The 25,946-nt window shown below is 40.0% G+C and overlaps 1 protein-coding gene and 1 long non-coding RNA gene across 4 annotated transcripts in view; both read right to left on the bottom strand.

Moving 5' to 3' along the window:
* The window catches only part of SREK1 (splicing regulatory glutamic acid and lysine rich protein 1), a 39,134-nt gene extending 28,150 nt beyond the window's left edge, over nt 1-10,984 (bottom strand). The window contains exons 1-2 of one of the 3 annotated variants that reach the window (XM_027447137.3): nt 10,718-10,984; nt 1,402-1,535 (exon numbers count right to left, since the gene is read on the bottom strand). In XM_027447137.3, the coding sequence (XP_027302938.2) occupies nt 1,402-1,535; nt 10,718-10,878 (295 nt within the window). In that variant the 5' untranslated portion in view covers nt 10,879-10,984. Of the gene's footprint in view, nt 1-1,401; nt 1,539-10,717 lie in introns of those variants that run through there. The other 2 variants (XM_072031667.1, XM_038169816.2) reach the window with 2 other exon arrangements.
* A 3,370-nt stretch (nt 10,985-14,354) lies between these two features.
* Nucleotides 14,355-18,282, bottom strand: LOC140000825 (uncharacterized). The gene is made up of 3 exons (XR_011806049.1): nt 17,973-18,282; nt 17,670-17,736; nt 14,355-14,804 (listed from the first exon to the last, which is right to left on the bottom strand). It is a non-coding gene; the product is annotated as an uncharacterized lncRNA (long non-coding RNA).
* Nucleotides 18,283-25,946: the final 7,664 nt, after the last annotated feature.

Below are 25,946 nucleotides of genomic sequence, written 5' to 3'. Positions count from 1 at the left end.
AAGACAAAAATATAACAAGGCTATGAGAACAGGCAGTATATTGTAGGTCAATATAACCTTCAGTTGAAGTAGTTTTAGAGTCCATGAAATTTTGGAGACTTGCCAGAGTTTGCTAGAATATCCCAGACCATTATTACAACAGTACTAACCTCATACTATGCAGATCACAATGTGGCAAGCAAGCCAAAAAAAATGGTACTCTGGGATCATTGTTAACAAACTCCAAGAAGTCAGCAGCATTTTTTAAACCAAAACATGACTCTTGCAGTATGTCACGTTAACAGCAGGTGTTTCTGGACTCACTCCATCATTCAATATACTGTTTTTCAAGGCAAAACAGCTACCATGCTCAAAGTGAAGTTAGCTTCAATCCACCAGCTGGAATGTTTCCACTCCAGGGAGGCAAAAACTCCAGATTCAAATGGGCAGGTACTCAATTCCACAACGATCCCAGTGAAGTCAATGGGGCTCTGCCTAAATCCCGTTATCTGCCTATGTACAATTCAGTAACAGTAGGGCCATGTTTCATAAAACTGTATTCAGATTTAGAATATTAAAAGTAAGAATTCCTTTGTATTCAACACATCCGTAAATTATGGGCTCAGAGCTACTTAATGGAAACATCTTGTCTTTACTAAGTTATAAAAACACTTTACTCTGAAAGTATTCTGTGCAGTTAAATGCATTTTTCAAGAGATACCTAAAATCAAAGAGGAGTACCAGTATGTAAGAAAGCATTTTTAATGCAAACAAAGTAATACTTTCAACAGTAAGAAGGGAAAACTGAAACCTTGTTATTGCACTAGGAGGTAAACTATAGTTTATATTCAAATGGTAGTTATCACCATACATACAAAATATTTTAAATTAGATAAATCTATAATGGCTGAATGCATACATTGCATGTTGACAAGACAAATGGAGATTCAATACAAAAAAAAAAAGTAACGAGCATCATCAAAAGAAAAAAAAAATCCCCCCACCAAGAGAAGTCACACATTACGATCCAAACTGCAGTGTTAACTGTGCAAGGCAATTACCTAAGATTTTCAGTGCTCCATTGACTTCAGTGAGAGCTTTGTGTACAAATAAGCTTGCAAAGCCAAAGATCATATTGAAGGGGAAAAATTTACCTTATTTTTTCCCCAAAGCATCTAACAATGGAAAAACTGAATTAACCTAATTTAAATTGAATTATTTTTTCTAGTGATGAATTTAAATTAAATCTCTATGGCTAGGTTTCTTAATTCTATTCTAAATGTTGTTTCAAGTCTTTTTTTTTTTTTCATAAAGCAATAAAATAAAATAACAACAGAGCACCATCTCCTTACATGAAAAGCTTAAAACAATTAGCAGACAGGACAAAGACCAACATTACAGAGAAATGTTTAAAATACCAACCTTCTGCACAGGGCACAACTATCAAAGCTCTGTCAATAAAAACCGTGTTAGTTAGATGCTGGGCCACACCAACACTTGATGCTTCACGGAACTTAATATAACATACTTTGGAAGAAAAAGCAAGAGGTGCGTTGCTGCAAGATAAAAAGGAAAAAAAAAAACAATCAGTTATACTGAATAAAGGTATGCGTAAAGGTATTTTTAACCATTATTTAATAATAAAAAGAAAAAAGAAAAACCAGACTTCCTGGAAAAGTTACCCAAAAGACAAAACTATAGAAATTTACTAATTTCTGTCCTATGTCACTAAAAAAAAGCATATCACCTTTTTAATAAAAACTTACACAAGCTAAAACCTCAAATACACAAGTCTCATTTTCTTTACGAATCTTGCTATACAACTTTCTGAAACTAGAACAAATTTACTATGGTAACTACTACAAATCAAACATCTAGTAAATGATTAACAATAATCTTTTCTTTCCTCTGTATAGTCCTTTTTTAGGAAATCAAAACAGTAAGCCCGGTTATTTTGCAGTTTGTCCTTCAAATATTAGCCCATAATAACTGATAAACTTCCTTAGATCTTCACCAAGGAAATTTTGTTAATTCTTATTAATAAAAAAAAATCTTGGGAATTCTTTCAAATATTTGGTCTGGGTTCACTAATGTAACAAAAATCCTTTTTATCCCTCACCTTAGTTTGGCATATAATACTAGAGGAGGTAGGAGGAATTCACGCACTATATTAAGTCAGAATAACACAGAAAAGTACAAGTACACATGTTGGGTAATGTGTTTATCCATTAAACAATATATCAACAGACATGTCAGAAAGCACCATTTGTAAGGATTGTAATCATGATCAAAACCAAAAACATTTGTTTTTCAAAACGTATTTTTTAGGTAGTGGAAGAGAAATAAAATACGTATGAAAGTCAGGATTTTACAATTTAGAAAAACGCTGCAAGATGACTACATTTCTTTACCCCATTCATTTTGTCTGTGGTGGGGAATGTTTTCACAGTTTTAAGTTTTCATATTTAGGAAGGAAATAAATCTACAGAAAGACCTCTGAACCACCTGTAAGGTCTTGATTCAGAACATTTTCCAACATCAGAGCTGTCAGGGAGCTTTGACTTTCTCAGGTAGACATTACTCACTGTGAAGATGTTTGTTGTAGTTTGGTTTCTTTGTGTGTTTTTCTTGGGGTGAGGGGTGTGATCTTTTCTGTGTGGCTCTGGGGTTTTATTTGGGGGTGGGGTTGGTTTTGTTTGTTGTTTGGTTTGGTTTATTTATATATTTAATACACATTCTACTGTTCCAGCTCAAATGGCTGAAGTCTCCAGTGAAGATTCTGTGGTTCACACTGTTCAAAACTTATCTTGTCTTTTTCATCTTTTTTTTTGTTTTTTTAATATCATTGCTAACTGAGGAATGTAATTCTGTGAACAAGGCAATTCCCGCCCCTGCATAAGTACTTAAAAATTTAAATGTCTACGGAGCCAGCTAAATTGTATTTTTTTTTTTTTATAATATCTTTTCCCCTGTATTTTCTGGATTTCAGTCTCAAAAGCTATTTGGAAAGTATGTTAAAATACTAACATCAGAACACTGCTTTAAAAAGGCTCTAAATTAAGTCTTGGTAGAAACTCTTTTCTGAGGGTTAAGGAAAAATTCTCTTGTAAGGAGACCACCTCTGCACAAAATGTATCAACGCAGTATCTATGTCCAGAGAAACAATGGAGACCTAAAACTCTGTAAGTTTCTAATTTTACAGAGTAACTGAATCCTCTCCTTTTATACAAAGTGGACCTCCTAAACCTCCCCAGTAGACTTCTTAAGAACAGAGCTGGGAAAAGTCTTATTCTGTTTTAATTCCTTTTGTTCTGCCAATATTTTTGGAGGCAGAACTGAGGAAGAGGCATAGTATTCTTTACAGCCTTACAAAGCAATGACGTAAAAAGCATGTCCTACACCTTTTATTTAGGGTTACTATATATAGGACAATTGCTCTGAAAATGCAAGAAAACTCAAAAATGAACTAAAGATCTGAACGACATTCAAACATTTCTGCCAATAAAATTTTCCTTTCTAGTGAGACAGCAACATCCATTTCCCAACAGATTAACAAGCAAACAAAACCATTATATATCAATGACCCTTTCAGAAAACTACAGTAAAAAAAGAATCAAATAAAAGGCTTCAGAACATCTATCTAAGGTTCCAGATTTTCTCAGGGTGGTGGTGGAGGAGAAAATGACATAAATAAGTAACGTATTGAAATAAGATGTTCTGAGTAATTGTGCACAGATCATATCCAAATAAAGCTCTGCATGTTTCATCTCAAAGGTCTTATCTACACTGCAGGACACGGTGAAGTCTAAGAAATAGACACTCCAGGTCACCCAGAAGCAAGCAATATTATAGCAGGGCTTTCAATGCCTCATGCAGACAGTTGCGTCTGTCCTCCTGATCTCAAACAACTCAGGCTGCGAAAATCCAGTTGTTTATCAATACAGACTTTCAATACTTAACTGCTTGAAAATCATCTTACAGCCACATTTGAAGGCTTAGCACTACAAATGGAATTTTGAAGGCTTCTGAAACAGACTTCAACTGGATGATGAGTGTAACATAAAAGCATGACTGGAACTAAGAACCTCAGACATAACTGATCTCCTAGGATCTCCTTTGGATTGTATTTCCTAGGATATCTCCTAGGAAATACAATCCAAAGCTGTAGGAGCAGTCTGTATACTAGAGTAAAGAGCCAAGGCAAAAAAAAAACAACTGTCACACCCTGCAAAATAGCATCAGATTTCAACTGTACCTGTACTGCAAACTGAAACTGTCTTGTTTAGAGCTATGAAAGATAAGCCATGCTTCCTGTTCTCAATGAAGTCTATCTAAACAGCCAAAAGAAAGATACCAAATTAATACTTCACTGAACAGCACATTTTGTAAATTTAAACATAAATAACTTTAGGATGACTAAAAACCATACAAAAAGAACAAAAACCACCACCAAACAGACAAAGTTTCAGGCAATACTCTACAAAGTAGGGAACACAGCATTCCGTCTCACTCTCCGGTATATTTAAACATTGGCATCACTTAACACGAGTGTGGTTTCCTAGGGACTTTTCACACACACACACTTGCAGGATGCCTCCCTCCTATGTCCTCCACAGCCTCTGTGTGTTCCTGCTTGAGAAAACTCAGTATCAGAAGTTTTGCAAATGGTAAATTGCCGTGTAGTTGTTAGAACAATGATAGCAGTTCTCTGTTCTCAACGTGGGAATTCAGATCTGTAGCCAAATCAGAACCATGCACAGGTTAATTCAAAACCTCAGTAGCCTCTCCTCAGACTTCCGTGACAAAGTACCACTGAAGCTGATGGAGGACTTCTACTGATGACATTCTCCTTCTACACAGAGGTGGCAAATCCACAGATGTCCTGAGGCAGTAACCAACAACTCTTAATACATGAAATAATTCTCTTACATGGGCTGTCATTACACCATTTTCCACTCTTTCTGTCTTCTGTACCTTCTAATTTTCCACACCATTTTCAAATACACTGCAACTTTTCCTTACAAGGATGAAGTCTTTAGCTTCAGGAAGAAACCTGGATCTCATTTGGTAAAAATCATTAACCTGCAATTCACCCATCCTATTTTCCTCAAGATACAAGCAGAAGAGAAAATAATATCCACGCCAGTAGATTAAAAGGAAAAAAAGGTGTGTTTCCAGAAAGGATTTTATAATCATGCCTTCTTTTCACTTCTGTGCATTTTTTATAAAAAGCTGGTTAAAAAAATAAATAAAAATCTCAAGGAGTCTCTGAATGTCCTTCTTCTCAAGGCTATAGCTTTTTTTATGAGAAAGAGGAGGGACAAAGAGATTACCAAAAGGCTTGGGAATGAAGTGGAATAAAAGGGCGTTTTAGGCACTGAAAGCTACCTGCACCAGTCTTTAAGAGACAAGTCTTACAAGGAAATTGTTAAAAATCTCATTAAGTCAACGTTTCTTGGCACCAGTGACTAAGAACATTAAACGAGTAAAGCAGACAAACTCTGCTAGTCTAAGATCTGATAAAAACAAATGAAGAGTGAAATAAGTGGATTAAAAAAATACGTCTTTTCCCACTTCCATGTAGCTTATAATCGTTTACTGATGTTATTCAAGATCCACCATTTGTTTTAGACTGAAGTTTCAGTGGAAAGCCTTCCAGAGACCAGAACAGCATGCAGTTCTGTGATCATGTAAAATTTGAAACTTACTTGTAATAAAATAGGTAAACATAAATAAGGACTATCAGTAACAACCCACTGAAAGATGACTCATGTTAATGGCTTTTCAGTAAAAAAGAAGTATTGCTTTTAGTGCCAAGGAAGCTTCATTGACCAGTAGCTAAAATTAGGGTGATGACCATATGGAAACACCTTGTTCAGTGCCAGGAGTCTCAAGTGCCCTCAACACTGAATGCGAAGGTAGACTACTCATAGCTCACATATGCCTTTTCGGAAAATAACAGTGATAATCAAGTAGCACCTACTGCTACTTGAATAAAGCGTGAAACCCTCTGAAATACAGGATAGAAACTTCCCCACTGAGTACCAGCCTTTCAGATACATGACAAATATGAAACCCTTCCTTCTTAAAGGGATGTCTGATCAGGAGTGACTGGAGAACTTGAGGGCTTTTATCAATGAAAACGAAACACAAAGTGACAAATGAAACACAAAGTGACAAAGTACCAAAGAGCCTAGTATGATTTAACTCTACAATCCTAGGGAAAGTCCTCTCCATCTATTTGGGATACAAAATAACAGACCCCAACAGAACCCATTATTTTAAAAAAACAGTCTTAAGACACTGATTGGAAAAAGCCACCGGATTAGGAAGCTCACTGCGAATACTGAAGAGTCATCTTGAAGGACTTCAATATTATTCGGTGCTTTAAAAAATAAAGTGGTTTCTCCTTCTTCCCCTCCACAAGCTGTATAGTTACAAAAACGTTGAGTCAACTACTCTAATGCTAAGATGCTATTTATTGTAATCTGTAAATGACTGTATTCAGCGATGGAGACTTCCTCTCAGTTTCTTAAATAAATTCTCTGTTGCACCCTAGAAAAGCAAGGGACGCTGATTTTAAGTGACAGGAAAAATGTAGAGAAATAGTAAAAAGGAATACTTCTAATAATAACAGGTCAAAAAAAAAACATAGTAAAGCCTTACACTTTGCTCTACGATCATTGAAATGCAAAATGCACGGGTACCAGATATACCATCCTTGCTCCCTACTAAATTATGCACCTTCTCCTTTTTCATTCAACTCAGCAGTAGGGTGGTACGCAGTGAATTACACTGGAACAGGGCTACATAAGGAATTTCCTGTAGAGTGAAAGTGATCACCTAGTCAAATTCACCACTTCTACACTTTTTGAATTACTCTGACAGCAAAATACCAGAGGATCAGGGAAAAAAAAAAAAAAAAAGTAACATGTAATGCTGCACTTCAAAGAAGGGGAAAATATCTAAAAAAATTGTCAAGAGCCATGCTCCAATATGCTAAACGTCCTTGATCAAATTTATATAAAAATACCAGAATGAAACTACCATATTTTTGTTATAAAAAGCAGCTTTGTTAATGAAAAATGTGAATATTTTATAAAATCAGATTTTCTGTATTAGATTTCAGCAGATAAAGGGAAAAATATAAAGCTGAGAAACATGACTGACATCGAAGAGGTGAAGAATAACTTATATTTTAACTCAAAAAGACATGATTAGAAAAAAGGGTATATGCTTCATGAAGTGTGTGCATGTGTATGGCACGTATATGACATACATGTGGACACTTTATAAAGCAAATACATTCCCTTTTGTATTTTCTTAACTGTTACAATCATATGTAGTTCATAACCATTATAAGTAAATACACCCAGCAAAGGCTATGTGATTAAAAAAATTACACTGAATCTCTTAACTCAAATGCCTTTTTTTTCTTAACCAGGAGATGGCTCAAGATCTTCTAAGAAATCTGAAAGTGGATGGTGGCACTGAAAGAGTTGCAGTCAGTGACTCAATGTCCAAGTTGAGATCAGTGACAACCTCAAGGGTCAGTATTGAGATGGGCGCTGTTTAACATCTTTGTGGGTGAAATGGACAGTGGGATCGAGTGCATCCTCGGCAAGTTTGCCGATGACACCAAGCTGTGTGGTGTGATCAGCACACTGGAGGGAAGGGATGCCACTGACACCAAGCTGTGTGGTGTGATCAGCACACTGGAGGGAAGGGATGCCACCCAGAAGGACCTGGACAGGCCTGAGAGGTGGAGAGGACATGGAGCTGTTGTCGTGGGTCCAGAGGAGGGCCACAAGAACGACCAGAGGGCTGGAGCACTTCTCCTGTGAAAAACAGGCTGAGGGAGTTGGGGTTGTTCAGCCTGGAGAAGAGAAGGCTAAGGAGAGACCTTACAGCGGCCTTCCTGTACCTAAAGGGGGCCTGCAGGAAAGCTGGTTACGGAGTACAGCAATAGGGCAAGGGGCAATGGCTTTAAACTACAAGAGGGGAAAGTTAGATCAGATATAAGGAAGAAATTCTTCACCCAGAGGGTGGTGAGGCACAGGCTGCCCAGAGAAGCTGAGGATGCCCCATCCCTGTAAGTGCTTGAGGCCAGGCTGGATGGGGCTTTGAGCAACCTGGTCTGGTGGGGAGGTGTCCCTGCCCACGGCAGGGGTTGGAATGGGGTGATCTTCCAACCCAAATCATGGATGGTTACAGAAACGTTCAGTGTGAAGAGAAATGTTCATCTCGGTTCTGCAAACTCATGCTCGATAGACAAGAAAAAATGTTTTGTATGTACACTGAGTATCTGCAATACAGAACTAGAAAAAAAAAAAACAGGTTACAATTCCATGCAATGTAACATGTAACTTTCTTTCACTGATGCTTTGTCTATAGAAAAATATTACTCTTTTACTATCGTATATTATTATCTTTAAACAAGAACTGTTTTATAACTACCTGTTTCCGTGCAAGGGCTGGTAAATGAAGTCCCAATCTCAGTGAGAGCTTTTGTTTAACTATTTATAATCAAAGCTTTTACTGCTGTTTAGTCTCTATTTATGCTATTTACATAACCTATATATTCTGGAATTACTGAAAGCTATATTTTTACTCCTCACTGTAAAATAAATAAAAAATTGCATATTAATATTTGTCATTGAGTAGCCAATATCCATGAGACCTGTAGTTCACTAAATTCAACTTACTAATCCATATTTTTCAGATGAAAACCTGACTGATAAGTTAGCTTCCCACTGTTTCATTAAGGTCATAAAACTCATGCTCCAAAATGCATCAAAAATTTAAAATATTTCTGTAAGAAACCCAAAGTTATGATGGCTATGGCATGAATTTTTGTCTGATGCTAACTATAATGTAAAAGGCAAACCTCCCTTAATGAATAGAAAAATATGATTTTTAAAAATCCAGGCCATAAAGGAAAAAGCAGTAACAAAACATAATATATTTCTGCAGTTTGTTAAAATTACGGCATGTTTTTGCTTGAGAATCCTTTGCTTTCCGTACATTTGATAATGAAACACTTTTCTAATTTATCATAATGTTATTAAAAGGTATTTTTAGATAGTCAATAAGCAGCACATCTTTTCCATTTCACATGAAGAAACAGAAACCATTATTTGTTTTCCAGTAGTGTGATATTAAAGTCAGGTCAAATGTTCTGAAGTATTTGACAAAGAAATGCATATTTCTAAAAGTTATGCTTAAAAGCTGTAAACAAAATCTACAGTAAAGTAAGTAATTAACAGGCCTATAACCTATCTTGGGAAAATAGAGTTAATTATTTAGAACTGGTGTTTAAAGCATCATAACCCTGATCTTTTCAAGTCAAACCCTACTGCAGTACTGTCATTTTAATATTTCATTTATATATGTATATTTCACGTGTGTATATATATATGTATATAAAAATCATATATAAAATGTTGCTCATGTACATGTATATATGTATGTACACAAGCAAAATGTTATACGCAGACACAAAGATTAATTGCAAACAACAATATGTATTTGCCTTAAGATCTACTATATCTGTTGGTAAAAAATAAAAGCAACAGATATAACAAAAAATATATAGTTAGTCAAGAGGAAGCGTATTAAGAAGCAACTGTAGAAAAAGCCCAAACTAAGAAGCTAGAAATTCTATGAAAATCACCAGAAAACTAGAGTGTTTAGAATTGTTTAAAGCTCATCTTTGCAGGAATGGATGTGATTACATGTATTCTATATAAATGTAATATGTAATACTTCATATGTAATGAAAAGTCATATGTAATATTTCTGAATGAAAAAGACATATGTAATGTTTCTTATAATATGTAATTTCTTGTAATATGTAATGAGAAGTCATACGTAATATTTCTGAATGGTCCTCTTTCAAACCTAGGCAAGTATCTAGTAACAGATAAAAATGGGCAAACACCTTTTTTTTTTTGTTATTAAGTTTTAAAATACCTTTTATCTCTCTGAACCTCTTAGTATAAAGATCAAAATATCTGGATGCGAAATGACTCCCCCCCCCCCCCAGCCCTTTCTGTTACCTCTGTTTTGTTTTTGTGAGGGGAAAAGAAAGGATATATTGTACAAAAGGGCACGTCCGTCATTCACACACTGGTACCGCAGACGCGCTAATAGAAATTATCAGATGTGTTAGTAGGATTATTGCTTTTCCTCCCCTGCTCTGCTTGTGTGAAACGCTGGGGTCAGCACAATAGCACCGAGATATCGGAGGGAGCTGCCAAAAGGCGGGCAGCCGCGATCCTGAGGCAGGTTCCGTGCCCGCCGCTAACTTTCACCGGCCGCGGGCGCCCTGCGGAGGGAGGGCCTCTGGAGAACAAGGCAGCTGCCGCCCCTCAGACAACAAGGCGCCGCCAGCCGGGCCTGGCGAGCGAGGCGGGCACAGGACCGGGGATTTTCAACCACGGGGGGCGAAAAGAGGGGCGCTGGGGCCGGGCCCCCCCCCCCATCCCCTGAGGCGCGGGGCGGCGGGAGGCGGCCACGAAGCGCCGCCGCTGCCCCGCCGGGGGGCCGGGGCCGCCATCTTAAGTGCGGGCAAAGCTCGCCTCCGCCGCCATACAAAGGGCCGGCACCACGTGACCCCGCGCCCGCTGCGGCACTCTCCGGTGCCCGCACTCAAGATGGCGCGGGGGGCCTCCCCCCCCCCCAACACACACACACATAGACACACACACACAGAGCCCCCCGGGCCCCCGGCGCTTACTCCGGGGGGTAGAGGCGCAGCTCCTCGATATCTCCCAGGAAGCCGAAGAGCGTCCGCATCTGCTCGCTGGTTACCGCCGAGGAGAGGTTGGTGACCTGGATGACGGACGTGGGGCCCAGGGGGAAGCCGAGCGGCACCCCGATGCCGCCGCTGTTCATCATGGCGCTGCCCGCTCCCCTCCGAGCCGCTCCGCTCCGCGCTGCTCCGCTCCGCCACACGCCGGGGCCGGGGCCGGGGGCGGGCCTGCCCAACGCGCACAGCAGCGGGCGGAGCGTGGCGGCGGGCGGGCGGGCTCGAGCTGGGGCTCCACAGCTCCACAGCTCCACGGCTCCGCGGGGGCGGGGCCGCCCGCAGCCCCCGGGCAATGGCGGCCGGGGCCGGCCGTTAGCCCGTAACGGCAGCGCCGCCCCGGCGGGGGACGGAAAATGAGGGGAAAATGGGGAATAATTCCCGCACAAGTGCGCTGGCGGTGGCCGAGAGGTCGGCTGCTGCTGGGGTTTTTCAGGGAGAGGCGGTGAAATTGCCGTGGGGGACAGAGAGACCCGTGAAAACGCGCGGTCCCGCAGCCCTCAGGCAGGAAGGGTTGTGACGGGACCGGGTGGTGATGGTTTTGTTAGCAGCAAGACCGGGAATCGGTCCCAGCGACATCGATTTTGCTTGTAATTACGTGTTAATTCCCCTTTAAACATTAAACTGCCTGGAGAAAAATGGGTCTGGGTGCGCAGTGCCCAGATCTAACTGCAGTCCTTCCCAGGTGATAATTGCGGCTCTTGGCACTACAAAGCTAAGGCTCCAGACGGGAATATTTTAACTTCCTCGGGCCTTCCATACCCCAAACCTAAGCCGAGAATGGGCTGAAGCACTCAGGAAGCCATCTCTGCCGAAAAAAAAAGACTGCAGATTTGTGATACTTCCGTGAGCATGTAGGTCAGCAGGAATCTCCGCATCTGTAAGTTGGGTAGCATTTCATGTATTTGCTAGTAGAATTCTACTGAAGGTAAACCGGTACTTTAGGAAAAATATGGTACAGAATTTTAAATAAAGTAAGTCTTGGATGATTGCTTGGAATTCCTTAACAATGCATGTAGTTCAGGTAGCATTTAGTTGAAAATAATACTCACTGCAGTCATGCTTCTTTTCTAAGTGGAATCCCAGTTCTAAAATTACAAGATTCAAGTAAAATCCGTATTTTCAGACATTCTTATAGCTTAGAGAAGTCTAGCTGGCGAATTCAAGGTCCTTTGTTATGTTTTAGGCAAAAATTATGTTTCTTAGGATTATTTTATCTATAGAAATGTTACATAAAATTTTCCTGTGTTTTGACCAATAGCCATTCAGTGGGTGAGCAGACATGTGGAAACTCTTACTGCTCTGAACATTCACGCCTTTGTCCTGCATGTCTCTGTGGAAGGTACAAAAAACCAAAAAACAAAAAACAAAAAACAATCTCTAAAACTCACTGAGAGAAGAATTCTGTAGTGTCAAAACTGACTGGGATATTGTCCCTCAGGTAAATCCTTTAATAATAAATATGAAATTATGATTTACTCTTCTCTGTCCCAAAAAAAATAAAAAATAGAAAAAATAAAAAAGAACAGAAGCAAAATACCATTTACATATTGTGTTTGTCAATCCCTACCACAAGACAAAATTAGCTTGAAAAAAAAGTAAGAAAAATAATAATTTAGATTTCAGAAGAATAGCAAGAAAAAAACAGCCAGAAACTGTGGTTCACACAGGCTGCCATCAAAATGCCAGAAGCAAACAATGACTCTGTTTTAGCCAAACTTTTCAAAGTTTAAAAATATGTACTAGTCTCTCCTATTAATAAAGAAACAAAGCTATAGTGTAAAGAAGTTAAATAACATAGATAGCAATGCAGAAGGAGAATCAGTGTACAAACATTTCATGTTACTGACTGGATGAGGCCTGGAAATGAGTTTTGTTTTGTGTTCTCCCAGGTATGTATCTAATCCACAGCTGGCCAATTTGTTGAGGTTTAACCCTGGTAGGCAGGTAGTCACCACACAGCTGCTTGGTCATTCCTTCCCCAGTGGGATGAGGAAGAAAGTCAGGCAGAAGTGAGAATTTGTGGGTTGTGGTAACGACAGGGTAGAACCGTCGAGGTTGAAAAAGACCCTTAAATTCATCTAGTCTGACCATCACCTAACACAACCAAGTACACGGCTAAACCATCTTCCCCACACCTATACTGCTGAATGGGTCATTATGCCCCAAGCACCTGGTGTTTTAATTGTTGAATGCCATGCAGCTGGATGCACCTCCTTGCCTGTCCAGGTCCCTCTGCAGGGCCTCCCTAACCTCAAGGGGATCAACACTCCTGCCCAACTTGGTGTCCTCTGCAGACTTACTGAGGGTGCACGCAATCCCCTCATCAAGATCATAGATAAAAATGTTAAGGACCGGCCCCAAAACTGAGCCCTGGGGAATGCCACCTGTGACTATCCGCCAGCTGGATTTAACTCCATTCACAGCCACCCTTTGGGCCTGTCCACCCAGCCAGCTTTACCCAGCAAACAGCACGTGTCTGTCCAGCCTACGGGCAGCCAGTTTCTGCAGGAGATGACTGTGGGAAACAGAATCAAATGGTTTCATAAAGTCCAAGCAAACAACACCCACAGCATTTCCCTCATCCACTAAGTGGATTACTTATCACAGAAGGAGATCAGGTCAGTCAACCAGGACCTGACTTCCATAAACCCGCGCTGACTGGGTTTGATCACCTGGTTGTCCCGTATGTGCCATGTGATGGCACTCAAGAGGATCTGCTCCCTGACCTTCCCTGGCACCAAGGTCAGACTGACCGGTCTGTCATTCCCTGGATCCTCCTTCCTGTAGATGGGCATCACATTTGGTAACCTCCAGTCAGCTGGGACCTCCCCAGTTAGCCAGGGCTGCTGGTAAATTACTGAAATAATGTCTTGATGAGCACTTCTGCCAGCTCCTGCAGTACCCACAGGTGTATCCCATCTGAGCCCCTAGATCTGTGTGTGTTCAAGCGGTGTACTAACCATTTCCCCTTGGATTATAACAGCTTCATCATGCCTCCTGTCTTCCAGCTCACTGGACTGGGTGCCCGAAGAACAAGTAGTCTTACTAATAAATGCTGCGGCAAAGCATTGCAATGACAGGGGGGTTCTGCTATAGGACTTCCAGTAATGTGCCACTCAAATCTGGGGTTACAACACTTCAAAGGCATACCCATTACGATCTCTACCCCTTGTCCTCACAGACCAGGACGCAGGGTTTAATGTTCTAACTCCGTCCCTCACCCCTGCTTCAGCCTGGGCTGGTCCATCATCCCCAGCCCCTTACAAGGTCTGCCTACCTGTGGCCTCATCCACAGCCACAGAGGCTTCGATGTAGTCTGGTGTGATTTCATCCAGACATGGATGCTGCGAGGTGTACCTGCTGCAGCATGGGCTGATCCATGCACACACGTGCTTTGAGGTGTACCTGCTCTGAAGTGGACTTACCTGCGGCCACAGATGTTTTGGTAAGTAAAGGAACCTGCCATTTAGCAGCTGAACAGCTATAGCATCTATAAACTCGGTCTGGCACACTCCAATGAACTTTGTCATCATCTCAAATCCTTCGAGCCCCACACTGGGCACCAAAAAGAATTTTGAGGTTTAATCCTGGTAGGCAGCTAAGCACCACACAGCCATTAACAGACTCCCACCAGTGGGATGGAGGTTGGCATCAAGAGGGAAAAGTGAAAGAACTCATGGGTTGAGATAAAGACAGTTCACTAGGTAAAGCAAAAGCCACGCCTGCAAGCACAATGAAACAAGGAATCCGTTTGCTGCTCCCCATCAGCAGGCAGGTGTCCAGCCGTTCCAGGCTCATCACATGTAATGGTTTCTTGGGAAGATAAATGCCCTCACTCTGATTGTTCCCCTTCCTCCTTCTTTACCCCAGCTTTTATTGCTGAGCACGATGCTATACCGTGTGGGATATCCTTTTGGCCAGTTTGGGCCAGCTGTGCTGGTTCTGGCCCATCCCAGCTCCTGGTGCACCCCAGCCTGCTGGCTGGCAAAGTCCTTGGCTCTGTGTAGTCACTGCTCTGCAACAAAGGAAACATTTGAGCATTAACAACACTGTTTCATCACAAATCCAAAACGCAGCATCATATGAGCCTCTATGAAGACAACTAACTCTATCCCAGCCAAAGGCAGGACAGAATTGCACATCATCCTTGCACGTTGTTTTCCTGTAAAATAGATGTTTTTGTGCTTACTGTAAAATTGAAGCTACAGTGTGTAGTTTACCAGGGGGTGTTGTTACTCAGCTCCAAGGCTGATATGAGGGAATTGAATGCAGGTTCTCGTATAACAGAACAAATTCTCTAACCTTTAAACTGAATTGCTAATGCTCTGACAAGGGGCTGGAAACAGGAGCCCTAGACCCAAGAATATTTCTGACTATCAGTAGAGCTTAGGTGAAAACCTTGGCACCAAGCCACTCTGCAAATCTTCCTATGAAAAGCAGTTTGCTGTGGAAAAGAGAAGTGTCCATTGGTGGTAGCTGGAACAGGATGTGGTTTTATGAGAGGCCAGAATCTGAGCTGTGCCTTTCCCAGAAGGAGCAGTCACGTTACACGACCTGTTTTTTCACCTTCTCGTTCATATTGGGCACTTGTTTCATCTGCTGATGAGCTAGCACAGCTCATTAGATGGACAGAAAACTGTTTAAGTGTTTGTGGGTTGGTTTTGTTCTTGTTTGTTACTTTATCTTTTTCAAAAAAATTTTGAAAGTTTTTTTTTTTTTTTTTTAGCCACCTGAATCAGTTTATAAACTTACAAGAGTACTATCAGAACCAACATAAGGAAGTGGGAACAAATGGTCAGGAGCAAAGAAGATTGACAAGAATGTCTGCCCCCTTTAGATGTAAGGAACTATGAAGTCAGCCCAGTTTCTTCATGAAAACACATGCTTAGGCTGCTGATCTGGCATGTGAACTATTTGCCAGATTGTATATTTTTGTTTACACAATAACCATGTTATATTTTAGACTTAGAAGAGATTCATCTTAGAAAAAAAAATCCATAGCATGTCATAGATATCATGTTGATTCTGACTTTAAATCTAGATGTCTAAAATGAATTTGTTTATCATCGAAAGAAAATAATAGCACAAGAACATTTATACAGAACCTAAGCTCTTCGGCACAGCCAAGGCTGACACATCGACCTTGAGAAGTTTTCAGGGAACAGTGGGCAAAATCTTTCTGGTGTCTTCACTTTGAACTAATGACTCTCTTCACATTCCTCTTCTTTGCATCTCTCTACCCCTGTTTCTGGCAAAGTGCTTCTTTCAAGAAAGACCTGAAAATTTCTGATTTGTTTCCCCAAGCATTCAAAGAGACTGGATGCTTGGGAGTAAGAGCTACACAGTCCCTAGTGTATCTTTCCAGCTTCCAGCAGTGTGATGCTGAAGGACTTCCAATGACAAAGGTTGTTTCAGTATTTAAAGAGCCCTAAATAGCTTGCTTTGTTGTTGTTGTTATTGTTTCATCACTTATTTGTGTAATCACATTTTATACCTGCATAAACATTTGAAAACCACAAGATGTCTGGAATATAATTACATATTTCATTAAAAAAAAAAAAAAAAAAAAAAAAAGCATTGTTTCTGCTCCTGTTAATACTTGCTGTAGTGTAATTTCATTCCCCGTCCTTCAGAGAGAAATAGTGAATAAGCTTGTTTACCTTCTCTTGCCACTTTTCCCTCACTCATATATAGGAAGAGACTAATGACACTGTTGACTTTGATTTTGCAGCTTTTCATTATGCCTCATTGTTGTTACTAGTCTCTTCTCTGTGTATTTTTAGTTTTATTATGGTATTATTTGAGCTTGTAGGAAAGGTAGTTTAAACTATACACACTATGTTCAATACACAGGAGCAATACACTTACATGTTAGCATGTTGCTTTCTGTTTGTTTGTTTTCTCCATCTCTTTCATAAGCTTCAGTTTGTTTTTCATTTACCACCACTGAGCACTAAGATGATATTTTTCAGAAGTCTGTCAGCAGCAGCTCTAAGCTCTCTCTTCCTTATGAGTGCTAGTAGCTTATTTTAGTTTATCATCTCTACGTGCAGTGAAGTTTGCTGTTTTCTCCCATACAACTTTGCATTTTTCAGCACTGAGTTTTATCTGCTAGTTTATAATTATGCAATACCAGGAGACCATTTTGCAACTTTTTGTAGTTGCTTTTTGTTTTGCTTGAACACTTTAGTGTTGTCAATGAATGTCATGTCTCCCCACTCAACAATACCTTGAAAATGGTCAGAGTAGGTCAGACTTTTTGAAGAGACTGCTGTGAGATCCAAGTGATAGCATTGTGAAAATTGATCACTAACTCCTGTCTGCTTTCCTGTCTTCAGCCAAATATTAATCCATGAAAGAATCTGTTTATCCCATGACTGTCTGAATTCTTTAAAGCCATTGGTGTCAAAGGTTCAAATCTGTTGTATCCGCCCTGCTCTATGCACACAATGAAGAACACTCTACACTGAGGCTCTTTATGAACTGAATAGATTTTTTTCTTTAAGTCATAAAAATGATGCTTAGGTTATCTGTCATCATGTTCATCAACCGAACTACAAAGAGCCAGCCAACCCCAAACTACTATTAGTCCCAAAGCAGTTACCATTGCCTGATCTCAAATGAAAGTTGGTAATAGTTTACGTAGTGTTATTAGTTATACAATTGCATAAAGTAAATTATTTCACAAGACAATACTACAAAGCATGCAAAAAGAAAATCACTGGAGTTTACATGTATAATTTGAATATAATATAGAATTCAAAGAAGATTCTGACTAACAGTAATTAAATTATTAAAGTTGCTGGAGCAGTAGCTTTCTGACCTTTTTTTTTTTTTTTACACTATTGGAATAGATAATAAGGGAGGGAAAGATTCGTACCTGAGGTTCACAACATTGTGAGGATAGAGTACAAAATGAAGAGGGGCTTCCCAGTCTGAATATTCTTCTAGGAAAATAAATGAAGGACAAAATTATTTGCCTAAGACCTGGCTCAACAGTCAGAAGAAAAACAGCCCAAATACCTTCTACAGCAGGATGTTGAAGGACAAAAGAAAATTTCAACTGTGATCTAAGTGCTGGATTAATACATGTAGAAGCTTCTTTTCATTTTTTCTCACCTGTTTTTGCACTTCTTAGTAACTGGATTTTTTGTGTTTAGATTCAATAAATAAATTATTTTACCTTACATGCATGAGCAATGAAGTCAGGTGAGCACTCAAAGACCAAGTCATTCCATTCCCACAGTGCAGCAGTCCTTAAACTTCTCCCAGCTGCGGATCTCAACATCAATCACCTGACAATGTGATTGCCAAAACCAAACAATGGCTTTTTACTGAGCTCCAGTCCTGGCACTCTAACTGTGGTTTCAGAAAACCCTTTGTAATTGCAGAGTTACCCAGAGTTGATCCGGTGCTCTGGAGAACAGCTTTACGCTCATTATTCTAATTCACAAAAATATGCATATATATCTTTCATGGGAGAGGGAAATTATTACTCCATAATTCCTATTAATACATAAAAACAGATGCAAACTGTGCTTCAAAGGGAGCTGGTTTATCAGCAATTGAGCAGTCAAAACACGCACATTCCCTTTCTTCACCTCTCCTTCAAAGTTGCTCTGGCAATTAGACTGGGTGGGACTTTGCAATTCTGAAGTTCTGGTATGAACAGTTTTCAGACAAAGTGTAGGCAAACAATAGATAATAAACCATCTTGTGTTCACAAGGACAAACGAGCAATCCTTTCTTCAAACAGAAGCGTGAGGGTTTTTTAGGGTTACGAAACAGATCTCTGAATATGGATTACTTGCTTACCTCTGCTACAACTTACAGCATGTGTCTCAACAATCAACTTAGTTTTCCTGAATATAGAGAACAATCTTCCTCTAAAAGTGCATCCTGCCCTACCCTCGTTCTTTTAGCTTCTGAAGTGATCTGGAGATGATTGTCAGCAGCAGGATTAACATGCAGTGTGCTCTGGCAGCCAGGAGTGCAAACCACATTTTTGGGTGCATTGAACACAGCACAGCACAGACAGCTGGTCCAAGGAGGCGATTCTCCTGCTCTGTGTAGTGTTGGTGCAGCCTCACCTTGAGCACTGCGTGCAGTATGGCTTCCAATACAAAAGGATGTTAAGTTGCTTCAAAGCATCTAGAGAAGGGCAACAGAGCTGGTAGCAGGGCGGGAAGGCCTGTCTTGTGAGGAGAGGCTGAGGACACCAGGGTTGTCCTGCCTGGAGACGAGGAGGCCGAGAGGCGGCCTCACTGCTCTCTGCAGCTTCCTGAGGAGGGGACGTGCAGAGGGAGGTGCTGGCCTCACCATTGACAGGACACAAGAGAACCGCACAAAGCTGCACCAGGGGAGGTTCAGATTAGGCATTTTTCATCACGTCCTTCTGTGAAATGTGTTCATTTGATTCATGTCAATATGGAACAACGCTAGGGCCGCATGGTATGATGAATGTGTCCTTCTGTCGTACATACCCTTGAATAACCACAAGTCTAAGAAAAACAGAGTGGTTAATGTATATAGTTCTTGTATCTTGCAAAGGAATGTTTTAACAATTACTGTCAATAGAGAGCTTGAAGGGAAATGTATTTGTAGGTTTTTCCTTGAAATCTCTGATATCTGGGGGGTTTCAGAATAACTGCTAACTATTATGACTATTGCATGGGACACTACGCAAGTCTCTGATATCTGGCCAGGAGATTAAGGAGACAGGGAAAGCTGAAGAACGACTAAAAGACAAAGCTTACAGAGGACATTGCACAAGTCTCTGACATACAGCCAAGTTGGACAAAGGAGAAAGACAAGAGGGAGGACAACTATGAGCCTTCAGCACAAGAGACCCCCAGAGGGACCACCAGAGACTGATATGCATGCTCCAGTAGGAGGGTTTGGATTCTGGAAACTAATTATAATAACCCTGTTTTTTTTAGAAGTAGTAATGAGTATGTATTAGCCTAGGAGCATAAAAATCAGCTGCTTGATGTAACTGGTATGTGTCTTGGTGGAGCAGAGACTCCCAGCGCACCCAGCACTGTTTGCTTACCTCTATTCCTTTAATAAATTGTAAACTTTGATTATAGTCCTATTTAGAAGAGTGAGCCATTTATAACACTATGAAGGTGGTCAAACACTGAGGCAGGCTTCCTAGAGAGGTGGCTGACACCCTGTGCCTGTCCATGCCCAGAGACATCTGGATAACGCCCTCAGTAACGTGCTGTAACTTGCGGTTAGCCCTGAAGGCGTCAGGCAGTTCGTGATCTCTGAAGGTCCCTTCCAACTGAACTATTCTAAACAGCGATAACCGCATGTAAAATGATAAAGTCTTTAAACAAAAGTGATTATTTTACTTTTGTCTAAGATTGTACTTCTCAATCTTTCCACAAGGTTTAAAAAACAATTACCAGGGAACATTTATTGCCAGTAGAAGCAAATGAGAAAATCTCTCACTAAAATGAGACAGTTCTAAGTCTTGGGCAATTTACATAAGGTAAAATTTAGCTTCAGATTCAACTATTCCTGGGGCACTTAAGGCTGTGCAGCCTAAATATAGGCTTATTTTGTAATTAGCTTGTGATAATTGCCTGCCACAGAACAACTACAACCATCTTTGAAAGCATGGTGGGCAGCTGTCCATAGTGCTCTGTTAAGGAGAGCAGACATAACAGGCAGTGCATGTTCCCTCTGGGGCATTTGTAGTCTGTGCAGTCCTATTATAATGCGTAACTAGGGACTTTCTTCCACAACACCAGGCTTTGGAAGTGTGGCTGGAACTACGCTGTTTTGCCTTTATACCAGAAACTCGTAAGTGATCCTAATGGAGCATGTACAGATGCCAAGAGGACAGTGTTATGGTGAAAGCTCTCATTATCTTCCCTGGGAAATCAGCAAAACTGGATGTCGGTCTGAAGTACCTGGACACTAATGCACAAAGCACAGTGAACAAACAAATTAGCTATCCACGTGAAGTTGCTGGGATGATTTGTTACAGGGATCACATGAATTTGGTGGAACAGCTCACAGACCTGAAGGTCTGCAAGGATGCAGGCTCTTTGTGATGGACAAGCTGGGAAGATGGGGAGGGAAGGTTGCCCTTTATGTCGAAAAGCATGTGGAATATGTGGAGTTGTGTTGGAGAGATGAGCCAGTTGAGCATTTCTGGGTTAGGGTCAGTGGGCAGAGCAACACTCTCAAATCTGTGGGTGTCTCCTACAGACCACCCAGTTAAGAGAAAGAAGTAGATGAAGCCTTCTTCAGACAGCTGGAAGAAGCTTCGTATTAGCAGGCCCTGGTCCTCATAGGAAATTTTAATGACCCCAAAATGTGCTGTAAGGACAGCATAGCAGGTTACAAACAATCCAGAAGCTTTCTGCAGTGTTATAACTTCCTAACATAGGTTATTATGAAGCTGATAAGAGGGGGATGCTTTACTGGATCTCATACCAATAACAAAGAACTGGGCAGGGACAGGAAGATCAAGGACAGAGTTGGCTGCAGTCAAGTTCACTAGATTGTGGAGTCTGGGATCCTAAGAGGAGGGATAAAAGCAAGTATCAGGATCACAACCCTGGACTTTTTGAGAGCAGACCTTTACTTGCTTTTGTTCTGAGTTGGAAGAATTCCATGGAAAATGGTCTGAAAAGAAGGGCCCAGAAGAGCTGTCCTTTTTTTTTTTTTTTTTTTTTTGATTCACCACTTCCAAGATCAGGAACGTTACTTCCTGAAGGACATCAAGCCAAACACGAAAAAGAAACATACACAAGGTAGAATCTGGTAAGAGAATATTGGACAAATTGGACATGCACAAGTCCATGAGACCTGATGGGATGTTCCCATGAGCCACAAGTCAATATTATAAGGCTGCTATTGTTCATCTTTGATAGATTGTGGTGACTGGGGGAGCTAGAAGAGGACTGGGGAGAAAAGCGAATATCATCTCTAAATTCTCTGGGGGCAGTAAGGAGTATCTGGAAACCTACAGGTCAGTCAGCCTCACCTCAATCTCTGGGAAAGAAACAGAGCAAATCCACCTGGATGCCATTTTCAAACACAGTAAGGGCAAGAAAAAGATTGGGAGTAGTCAGCCTGGATTTGTGAAAGGGAAATCATGCCTGACCAGCCTGATTGCCTTGTACAGTAAATGGCTGGCTCTGTGAACAAAGGGAGAGCAGCTGATAGCATTTATCTCAACTTCAGTACGGCTTTTATCACTGCATGCCATAACATCCTCATAAAAAAAAAAAAAAAAAAAAAAAAAAAAAAAAAAAAAAAACAATGAAGTACAGACCAGATAAAAGGGCATTTGGGTGGATTGAAAACCAAACTGCCATGCTCAAAGGGTTGTTTGTGATCAGTGTCACAAAATCCAGCTGGAGATGAGTCTATAGTAGTGTACCCCGGGGGTCAGTACTGGGTCCAGTATTGCTGAATATCTTCATTAATGACCTGGACACCGGGACAAAGTGTACCCTCAGCAGGTTTGTAGGAGATGTAGAACTGGGAGTAGAAGCTGATACACTAGAATATGTGCTGCCATTCAGAGGGACCTCAGCAAACTGAAGAAATGGACTGACACACATCTCTTGTTGTCAAGAAAAGAGAAATACAAAGTCCTGCACCAGGGCAGGAGTAAACTCATGCACCAGGACATGCTGGGGGCTAGCTGGCAGAAAGAACCTGTGGATCCTGTTGAACAAGTCTTACTTGAGCAAGTGGTGCACCCTTGTTGCAAAGAAGGCCCTGGGTTTCATTAGGAAGAGCATCACCAACAGGTTGAATAAGGTGATTTTCCTTCTCTATTTTGCACTGGTACGGCCAGATCTGGAGTTCTGGAATCCATTCTTGCTTGGTAAGAAATTTGGAAGAATGCTTTTCACTTCACTTTCTATAATAGCAGAAATGTTCTTTAATAATTCAGGAAATCTTTGAATATCCACTATCCATATAGTCAATGCAGATCTGCTAATTACAGCTGGTTGAATGGTTCATTCTTTCATTCTTCTTCTTATTTTACATAAATTTTTCCTTACAATATCTTTGAACAATTTCATTAATGTTTTCTGTAATCATCTGTCTTCTTCATGGAGACAGATCCTAACAGACTCTATAATTCTTACTGTCATTGTCAAAACTGTTGAGTAGAGTCAGCAATGCTTTGCTCAAATACAGCTGCATTGTACAGGATTTGAAACAATATGATCAAAAAGCAAGAGAGGTGTTACTAGCTCAAATAGCAGAACAAATGTGAACCATGTATTCATTTTTTTCTTTTCTTCTGTAACAGAAAGGAATGACGCCTGACCTCCACAAAGATGTGATTAATTACAAACAGCATTTCTGCATGGAAGGTCTTGTTCCCAGTTGCCTAGTTAATGTTGTAGCAAACAATGTTTGGAATTGCTCAGTCAACCATATGAAGTAATACTTTACGTTGGGCAGGGAGCACACAGAATATCAAGCCTATTACTGTCATCTCAAGTACAACTGCAAGACAGTCTACATAGAGCTTTGTCTGAAAAACTTTCCATGGGTACTGGAAAACCTCAATGAATTTGCATCACTGCCAGCAAAAACAGCTGATCTCAGATGTTTATATCTGTCAAAGTATTTGTCCTTATGTCAAAACAGCTATTACTACTCATCATATTTTTCTGAATTACCAGTTCTTTGAATGGCATTGTAACACCTGTTACTCACCTGACTTACTGTAATGCTCAATTTAACAAAGAAAAATGACTGACAGGTACATTGTTTGGGGAAGAGCCACACACAGAGTTGTAGGGTGGCCGTATGACTGATATTCCTTTCAGCGGGCATTTCTCAAATGAGTTTAGTTGTAAAATAACTGGGTGTTTCAGTGTAGGCTATTTATACATCAGCTCACATTAATACTTTTGCAGGATGCTAACAATACATTCTTTGTTCTGTTATTCAGTCAGGCTTTCATAATTCTGCAGTTATGAGCTGAACTCAGAGAAAAAAAAAAAAGCTAACAGTCCTCAGGGGAAAAATGTCCAAAGATTAGAACAACCATTGTGTAACACAGTTTGAATTTAAAGAACTTCTGACCTGTGGTTGGGACTTCAGGAAATGTTCAAGTGAATGGTAAAAATGTTTAAAATACTGCCATCATCTAACCAAGGTTAGTCCCTTTGGTTCTCATTAAAGCATACAAGTTGTGTATTCTTTACTATTATTACTTTTGTTAAGATTTTGTATTTGTGTTCAATTTTTATCTTTCAGCACGTAAGAGTGATTGAAATAGGTATGTATTGATTTGTTGTAGAGATCCAAATAAAGCTTTCTTTTTCCTGCCTGTTCTTTCATGAGCAACACGAGGAGCCAGTGTATTTGTATTGCTTTGGCTGCTTAAGTCGGTTTCCATAAACAATAAATTTACACTATTTGTATTACTATATGACCAAAATGTCAAGGTTTTACATAGATGGGGGATACAGAACACGGGAGACAAATGTATCTTTTACAATACAGATATTATCTTCTCTTGCAAGTTAAGAAACAGGTATAAACTTCAAATGCCAGTCTCCACCTACTATTCATAGTAGGCTTCCTATTGAAGCTATCAGCAGATAATACTCTTTATTGTCTGGTGTTTTTCTGTTTTGTTTTTCCTTAGACACATGCTCCAGGTCAGGATATTTTTCTGCCTCCTATAATCAGTCAGGAATTTTACTCAATGTATGAATTAATGCAGAGATGCTTGCCAAGATCTGCATGTGGCCAAAACCTCAGTTCTGACAGCATGAGCTGCTTCTTGTCAAAGTGTATGGTTAACAAGAAATCAGAAAACAGCAATATATATTGTGCCTATATCTACAGTTCTTTCAGGGTATTTTACTTTGGAATAAATGCACTAGAGGTAGAACTTCTGACTTGTTAGTCTGAATTGCATAGTTACGTCAATTCAACTGCAGCTAAGTTTCAAATACGGAAAAACTAGAAAGTGATAACTTTGTAGCATTTCACAGACCACAGACTTAGTTCTAAGCCCATACAAATCCATAGCTCTTCCCAAATGCTAGAAATTGCTTTCATACCCCTTTCCATTCTCATACCTTTCAGATTTATCAGGTAGCTGTTCTCAATTCTGTGTATGCCATAATATGTAGATAGATAGATGTGTAGACATTAAATACTTATTTTACTACATATACATTTTTTTATATAGTGGGTATATACCCATTTTACAAAACAAAAACCCTTGATTCTAAGAAAAAAAAAAAAAAACATAACCCACCAGTTCTGCAATCTCAAAAATAAAATAAAAACACATTTAACAATACTTATTTTTCAACAAATCATGAAAACAATTTTATATCCCTTCCCAGCAAAATTATAGGAAGATTTTTTTTATCTTAATATTTCTCTAGTAGTGGCTTCTCCCCTCCATCCCCCAAGAATGAAACCTGAACTAGAATTCTTAAAAATCCTGCCCACATTCAGATTAATGGACAACCTCAGCATACTCACTACCAGAAGGTGAAACCTTATCAAACACCCCACCTCTGCCTGGCAGTCATCTAAATAAACAAGAGTTGGTAAACTGAAACAGCTGTGAGATTTCTGCACCTGCTTTGTCTCTCTGTTGCTGCAAGCACATAAAAAAGAGGATTGTTTTATTTAGCACAGTAGTAACAGTTGTAAGAGCCACATCAGCAGCTAATTGAGTGTGTTCTATAATAAAGTCCCTTTTCTCCTTATAAAATTGCTTACATAATCAAAGATGGAATAGGTTTTTTTTTGTTTGTTAGTTTGTTTGTTTTGTTTTTTAGCTTTTAGGTTTTTTAAAGCTTACTCCAAAATTAGCTGATGACTAATAGCATTTAGATAGTGCTTTTATCTCTGGATTTCCAAGTGCATATCAACAAATCATCTCCACCATTTACAGACTGCAAAAATGAGACAAACGAGGTAAAAGGTAGATTTGAGAACAAACTGCATAAAGATAGAAATGAGAATAAACTCTGCATGCGTTTATAATTTCAGGGGAGTATTTCTTCAGTCATTTATGAAATCTTGTATTTTCCATACAGCAATGGTTACAGAAGCACATGCACTTCAAAAGGGGTTTTTAGATGACCCTTTATTAGCATGTATAAGTTCTCCCACATCAATTATGCGTGTATCAAAC

Source organism: Anas platyrhynchos, chromosome Z, assembly GCF_047663525.1.
Source record: "Anas platyrhynchos isolate ZD024472 breed Pekin duck chromosome Z, IASCAAS_PekinDuck_T2T, whole genome shotgun sequence".
Taxonomy (NCBI): Eukaryota; Metazoa; Chordata; class Aves; order Anseriformes; family Anatidae; genus Anas; species Anas platyrhynchos.
Note: the sequence above shows the minus strand (reverse complement) of the source record. Positions and strands in the feature narration are given on the sequence as shown.